At 36.4% G+C, this 8,326-nt stretch overlaps 1 protein-coding gene across 2 annotated transcripts in view; it reads right to left on the reverse strand.

Moving 5' to 3' along the window:
• LOC136828745 (growth arrest-specific protein 1-like) overlaps positions 1-8,326 on the reverse strand; it is a 67,453-nt gene that overhangs the window by 55,468 nt on the left and 3,659 nt on the right. Inside the window, exon 1 of one of the 2 annotated variants that reach the window (XM_067086952.1) lies at positions 843-1,224. The exons of the other annotated variant lie outside the window; for it this stretch is intronic. Coding sequence (XP_066943053.1) covers positions 843-848 — 6 coding nt within the window. The 5' untranslated portion in view covers positions 849-1,224. Of the gene's footprint in view, positions 1-842; positions 1,225-8,326 lie in introns of those variants that run through there. 2 annotated transcript variants of the gene reach the window in all.

Raw genomic sequence — 8,326 nt, forward strand, 5'->3', positions numbered from 1 at the left:
TACTCATTCCAAAATTGTGGTATTTAAGCTTGTCAAAACCCTCTTCAATGCAAATTGCAGCTATGGTACATTGTTTTCTAATGAAGCGGTAAGGGGGGAGGTGGGGGTGCGAGGAGAAATTTTGGTGTCAACCTTAACCAAATATATAATTAAATAATTGCTTTTAGAATATACAGCACCGCTTTGATGTTGGTTGAAATGTTTTATTTTTAATAATCAATAATAGTTAAATCTGATTAACTGACCTGTAGCAACAGGGAATCAACAAATGAAGTGATAAAACTCACAATACTCACCTACCGCACTACTGCCGCGCTAAATGTCAAGTTTAATACTGATCTTCGCTCTTAATTATCTGAAAGGTAAATGCATAATTAACGCATTTACCTTTCAGATAATTGCGGCTGACAAATTTGCAATGGAGTGTATATTATTACGAAAGGTTTTACCCTTAATATCTAAATTTAAAAAAACCCTCTGATGGTTAACATTGCACTTTTTTCATAACTTTTTTTCGCTAAAAATATACTGATCAGTCTACTTCGTTGTTTTGAAAATGAGTCTTAATGAGGTCTAATTCTAATAATTGTTCGCCAGCGCTAATTTAATCGCAGGGAAGTATTTTCCCACATGCTACTTGGAGACCATGCTTTCGGTAATCAGCAGCAATAACAATCATTTTCTTGTTTTCTTGAAATAGTTACTTTATTTATAGGTACTTTCACTACCAGGCATTTTACTGTGATACATAATTTCAGGCACTTTAATTAACCATCAGAGATATTTCTTTTTGTCATCATAAACCAATAATAAATTAAAAAGGTCAACCACTATCAACTTACGGTCATATATAAAAAAAAAAATATTCGGCGAAAACACACACACCGTTTTAGTTCCTAGCAAATGGACCCATATTATTAAGTCGGGCAGCTGTTATCTTACGGTAAGACGCCTTTCTCATCCTATAGCATTCCTTGGAAGACGCTATGACGACCAAAAGAAAAAAAAGGAAAAAAAGAAATAACTCTGGCCGTGTTTCTCTCTTAATCTGTGAATGAAGCCATCTTGGTCTTTAGGTGATGTGTTGGCGTTTAGTTCGTCCCACCAGAGGAATTCAGAAAGCTCCTACAACGGATTTAGAACGATTCTCACAAAAGCACAAACAGCGATTGGTCGAGCGCAAACGTACTCGGACCACGATTCCTTCACAACTGAGATTAAGATGTGTTGATCGTAAGCAACCCTACTCATTCCCGTCAAGCATAATGACACCGAGCGGCAATTATTCTTTTTTATTTCATCCACAAAAGGAGTATCAAATTCTTTTTCTGTAGGCACTGCCACATAATCCGTCGTATTTTAGTTGTTTTATAATGTTCGTCAGTTTTATTTTGGCAAAAGTACGTTCCGAGAAATTATGCTAAAAATATCTTCATTGGTAACTTAGACGTTCCTCTCCGCCCCGTGCCCGGGTTGATGCCAAAATTCACGAGAAATTAGTTCGCTTGCTGTTGTTTGTTAATATGAAATAAAACTCAAATAGCTACTCTATTTAACAACGCAAATGTTCATTGTACAGTATATAAATAACTGATATTTCCCTCCTGAAACTGACGTATATATAATATCAACCAAACAATAATGCATCACTAAAAATACCTTAATTCCTAAATAAACCGACTCACTGTGCCCCGCGTTTAGAAATGAAGAAACAAACATTAACATAATCCCTAATTACCCTAGTGAAAGTTTACGGTTCCTGAACGAGGCCATCACCTGACGTATTATAAAAGGTAAACCTGAGTATTGCAGATCCTTAAGAGAACTCGTAAGCAATACTCAGGGAACAAAAATGAATATCTAATCTGGTTAATGGCGGTGTCTGGCACGCTACGTGACCTGCCTCATGACAGCGACAACTTCATCACAGCACCCGCAGGCCTCGGGTGGTGTTGTTTTGCTTGTTTCATTGTATCCTCTCTCTCTCTCTCTCTCTCTCTCTCTCTCTCTCTCTCTCTCTCTCTCTCTCTCTCTCTCGGTAACTTGCTTCATCTCTCTCTCTCCTTTTATTCATATGCAGCAATTTATTTTTACTGCTCCCTTAGATTGATGAATATTTTCGCCATTTACACTTTCTCTCTCTCTCTCTCTCTCTCTCTCTCTCTCTCTCTCTCTCTCTCTCTCTCTCTCTCTCTCTCTCTCTCGTAAAAGAGAGTTGGCTCAAACCTTTACTTTCTTAATGGTGAGTTGACTGAACAGTTGCTTTGTACATTTTAAATCTGGCTACAGGGTAATTCCAGTTCACATCCAGACATTTTGCATACAACCTGCTACCTTCAGCATAACCTAAGACCCCTGGCCATCCACTTAATCATAATTTTTACTATCACTAGGAACAGCAGTCGATTATAAGATTAACGGACGACAAAGACCATTGTTTACTAGCCCCTCTCTTCGTCTGAAAAGTCCAGGAAGACATGTCAATTACCAGACGACGTAAGCACCTTCTATACCTCTGCCGTTACCAGTGCTATTGAATTGCAAACTCGAAATCTAATAATCAGAAGTATCGTGCATATAACTTTTTTAACACGGTTATGTGAATTCTGGTCTCATAAGCGAGAGTACAGTCCAAGTTTTTGGCTGTAGCGTTCAATTAAAATTTTTCTTGAAATTCATTCATGTACAGGTGGTTTATTGCACTCATTAGTCCTATGTTGTACTGAAATCAAATGTGAGCCTAACCAATACTCACAGGCGGGAAGTACTTACAATAATGATTTTTTTAACAACACGGACAACTGATCTAATAAAGATTATCATCATTATTGTTGCATAACACGTGCTACCGGCAGGGAGGTGTTAAGGAGTAGTTGAATAATAATAATAATAAATATAATAATAATAAAGAAATATTTCTGTGATAACGTTCTACGCAAGCCAACCAAGGTTCAAGACACTCATCTCGGCATACCTAACCGGTATGCCTTGAGAACTCTATAATCATGCTGGAAAAGTAAAATGATTTAAAAAAAAAAACAGCAAAAAGACTACTGGCTGTCTTAACACATCACAGTGCAATTACAATCTGCAATAATAATAGCTCGTCGGAATCCCCGATGATTGCAGGTACCGTTGGCTATCCTGGTAATTGTTTTTGGTTACCTGTTCGACTCATTTGCATAGTCTATAAGAGAGAATAGTGCTTTAAGATTCATGTTATACAAGGTATGTCAGTTACACCCATATGGTGCATATTATTATGAATGACGGGAGAACGAAAGTGATTCATTCATACAGGTATTTAAGAGTAGATGAAATCGAAGACATAAGGATGATAGAAGACGTGTCATGAAATATGTGATACCAGGAAGGGTATATGCAAAAAAAAAAAAAAAAAAAATCGATGTTTAGTTAACCAAGGTGGGGTGGAATGAAGAGATCACTGAGCCGACACTCCTTTAAGAAATGAAAATGATGTAGGGGCTGTTGAGATGAATTATTTGCCTAGTTCAAGTGGAGTAAGTATGGTTGCAAGATTGAGATATTTGGAGCGATGAATGTCTAAAAATGTTTGTGCAAGTGAAAATTAAATTGAATATAGAATTTATTGTTAGGAGAGTAAGATGGAAGAAAGAGAATATGAAAGGAGGTACAGTAAAAGGAACGAAAGGGGTTGCAGCTAGGGGCCGCTGCAAAGAACCTAAGTTATGCCTACAGTGCACCTCATGAGGTGCAATGTCGGCAGTAACCCCCTACGGGATGTGCCAGTGAAAACAAGGATCAGAAGTGTTGTGAGGAAGAAGAGAAGACCCCATTTGTTGCTGGATAGAGGGCGCACAAGAGGCATGGAATGAAAAGGGTTACAATAACTAGCAAGTATCAGAGAATGTGAACAGATATAGATAATGTGTGAGTGTGTGTGTGTGTGTATATGTGTGAAGGGAAGTTCAGTAGTTGCAGTCATGCATTTTGATTTTTCTGTGTAGAGGAGGTTCATCCTTGATTCAATAGTTATAGTATCTTAAGACGGCAGGGAGTATGGTATTACGTTGTGATTTCGCTGTACCTACCCTTTATTGATGAACAGCTTATTAAAAAGAAAAACAATCATAAACTATCAGTTTTAGCCGTTATCTTCAAAGTGAGCTTATAAGGATTACAGAGGGTCAATAATAAATGTAGATGTTATACGCATACATGACTAGCCTATATTACTCGACAAAATGTATACAAATATACTCGGCAAAATGTATACAAATTCCGCAATTCAGGAAAGCAGGTTCCCGGTCCATGACAGCAACAGTTTACTTCTACTTGTGAGGCAGCAATAAGAGAATTGTTTCATTTGTACCTCTCAGAAAATGTAAAAGTAGGATGATGGGAAAACAAGATAAATATTGAAATAAAATTGGAGGTATACGGAAAAACAAAATGCATATCACAGTGGCCTGAGAAGGTATGACTTAATTAACTGAAAGGGATAGTGGCTGTTCCGTTTAAAGTTCCTACCCGACAGGTTTTAAATGTAATTTGTATAAATTTTACGTTTTGAGTAAGATATAATTTTTAGAAAATATTAATAATAACACGTTTCTTCTAATATTCGGTGCGATTTATTCCAACCTGCGTTAAAATGTAAGGAAATAAAAAAAAAATTAATGAAAAACATTGTATCCGAAACACGTTTCTAGACACTGACTTCGGCAACCGTGACATTTACTTTAGGACTTATATTTTTTCAGTCTCTCAACTCGATAGCATTATTAACGGACATAATATGCGTTTGAGGGGAAATTTTATTTATTCAAACACGTTACATTTATTTATTTACTCAAGTTATCACCCACTTTTAAGGGCATTTTCGCCAGGTTGAGAAAAAAAATTAGTGTACGAAGACTACATGGTTTGGTCTGCCGCCACTAGGCGGCGCTATCTGCAGCAGCAGAACCCGGGAACCGCGGAAACTGAACTGTCGTTTGTTGTGTGATGCGATTTTATTTTCCTTTATAATCTTCATAGTGGTGCGCTGCGCAGCTTATTATTGCAGAATGGGCACAGGAATTCTACAGGTGAAAATGGGATAACATTTCACGGGTAAGCAAAGCATACTGAGTTTTATCGACCCATTATGGTAAGTCGGTAAATGTCTTATCAGTGGAAACATTCTCTGTTAACGTGTCTTTTATTTTCAGCATATTATAATGGCACAATAGTGCAGTGGCTTTCAGTTTTGAAATCAGAACATCATTACGCTTATATAAGTCACATGATATAAAGTAAAATGGTTTTGCCCGTTACTAAGAAAGCTTAGTTGTAAGTAGGCCTAGGCTTATATGTTACTGGTTGTGTTAAACGTGTTACAGTGGTGCATAAGGACACCAGTTGTGTTTTGTCCGTCGTTAAGAATTCTTTGTAGTAGGTAGGTATGTAAAATATGCCATCTATTTTCAATATTAGACGTGTAAAGGCAGCGTTTGAATTGCCTAGCAAAATGCATTTTTCTAAGTTGGTTTCTTAACGAGATTCCAAAACTTTACACTTGGTGAGAGTATTTCAGGACGACGTAAACAAACCGTAGAAAACAATTCCTATTATTCTTTTCAGAGTAAAAATAGCAGTTATTTCTGTATGACAAATCCTGGCTTAATTCACGCTTCATCAAACGAGTCTGATGGATTTGTGATAGCAAGAAAACGTAGCTTGGTAGCCTAGGCTACACCTGTGCCCTCAAACTTCTTATTTGGTAAGATGGTATATCATTTAAACTTTCTTCTAAATACAGTTTTAAATATACAACTTATTTTCGAATATATAACAATAATTTCTCTGTGGCAAAAGTTATCGAATCCTCATGCCAAGGAAAAGAATCTTGGCCGAGCAAACGCTAGACCTATCTATTGGTTCAGGGGGTATTTTGATTGTTTTGGCCTTCCTTAAAGAAGTTTTATTCCAGATAGATCAAATTAGTTTCTTTTGGTAGTCGTTGTTTGAAAATTCAAAGCATCGTTCCAAAGCCACAGAATAAAAAAAAAACATGACATACCTTTTTGTGTCATCGGCTAGTTTGCAAGACAGTGAACATGGAGTGAAAAATCATATTTTGCTTTGCGTGGTTTCAAAACTTTACCTGTGATAGAATAACATATTCTTATAATAATCAAACAAAAAAAGTGCTATCTTTGTTTCACCACTACACTATGGTACTGTACTACTGGTGGACCAGGTGTTTCAATAGGCTTCCCTGGATCACACGCTCGACTGGGAGATCACCATTCCATGCATTGTCTCTGTGATTTCAATTTATGTATTATTTCTTACAAATCCTCATGTAAATTCAAGTTTTTTCCCAGTGGGGCTGATTGATCCCTGGCCAGTTGCGCTCAAGTTCATCATCGTGCTTACGCGCTCATGTAGCATTTGGAGTTCAGTTTTTGCAGTGATTACTTTTTTATTTTTATTCTGAACAGCAATCAGGAACAATTAATAATTGTTCCATCTTGTCTTCTGGAAGTTCTTGAGAGAGAGAGAGAGAGAGAGAGAGAGAGAGAGAGAGAGAGAGAGAGAGAGAGAGAGAGAGAGAGAGAGAAGCTACGTTTATTTCTTGGGACTCGAGAGCTAGTACTCATGAAATTTAAAATAATTATATATAATCCCACAAACATACAAACACATACATAATACACACACCCATATATATATATATATATATATATATATATTTATACATACATACATACATACATACATACATATATATATACATACACATATGCACACAATGCACACACATATATATATAATATATATATATTATATAATGTACATATAATATATATATAATATATGTAATATATAAAATTATATATATATACAAGATACGTACCGGGGTCTAAGCGATGTCAGGCAGGGCAGCCGATCGAGACCACAGGTCTACCCCAAAGCCAAATCAAAAAGTCCTTCAAAGAAGGCATCGTGCTTACCCCATACAAAAATGGGAATAAAAGCACGTTAAAAGAAAAAGAAGAAGAAGAAGATACATATATATAATATAGATATATACAGTATATTGGTGTGAGAGAGCGAGGCTATCCCTCAGCAAAATACACAAGACGACACTAAAGCAGACAGCCTGGTACATGGTTTTCCTTTATTCATCACGGCCTACTTTTTTTTCGAGATAATTGTCTTATCCTCAAGGCTAAAAATACGAAATAAAATATATAAACACAGTAGGAAATGGTAGTATGTATGTACAAATAAATAATGATAAAGTAAAACATCAGTATTAAAGGTAAACCTAAAATAAAATTGTTAAAAAAGAGAAAGAACTAGATGTTTCAACTAACAGACCTTATTCCTCGAGGTTCAGTTGCTGTATGAAAAAAAGAAGTAAACATAAGGGGTAGGGTGTGGTTTAGGCTATATACAGAGGTGTGGATAAGGTATAATTGTTCAGTGGGAGAACAAGCTTCTTGATCGCTAAGGATTCAAGAATAGGGAGGTGGTGTTCGTGTTGGCTGGTTAATATAGTCCTAAAATCGTTATAGTTTATTTTACTTTTGCATAGTTTGATATGATTTCTAATATTTGATGTTTCAGTATTGGACAACCTGCACCCATTGCGAAAGCTAACGCCAATATGTGCGTCACATATAACTTTAAGCAGTCGGCAAGTGTTCCCCACGTATGTCTGACAATGGCATTGACAATAAGTAAATAAATAAACAACACCGGACTGCATTGAAGGGGGTAGTTTTTCTTTGTGACGAAACATACCACCATTAGTTCTTGAGTTCTTAAATATGAGCTTCACGTCAACTGCAGGAAAATGATTCGTTAAAATCCACTTTAAATTGGGTAGGAAAGAGGTGTCATGCGTGAATGGAAAATTTACATATCATAGTATGTTAATTTTTGTGCCAAGTGTGTGGTAGCACGAGGGTGAAGGGACTTATCCAATGTTTTCTTGACATATTTTAGAAATAAATTGGATGTATGGATGTTAGCCATCCAGTTTACTTTTGGCACATAAATTTATTTATTTAGCATATAACTAACATACTATATAAGTTTTCCATTCACACATGACGCCTCTTTCCCACCCAATCTAAAAAGGATTTTAACGAATCATTTTCCTGCAGTTGACGTGAAACTCATAGTTAAGAACCCAAGGAGGTTGGTGGTTTGTTTCGTCACAAAGAAAAACTACCCCCTTCAATGCATTCCGGTGTTGTTTATTTATTTACTTGCTGTCAATGCCATCATCAGACATACGTGGGAAACACTCGCCGACTGCTTAAAGTCAGATGTGACGCACATATTG

The sequence above is a fragment of the Macrobrachium rosenbergii genome, chromosome 43, assembly GCF_040412425.1.
Source record: "Macrobrachium rosenbergii isolate ZJJX-2024 chromosome 43, ASM4041242v1, whole genome shotgun sequence".
Taxonomy (NCBI): Eukaryota; Metazoa; Arthropoda; class Malacostraca; order Decapoda; family Palaemonidae; genus Macrobrachium; species Macrobrachium rosenbergii.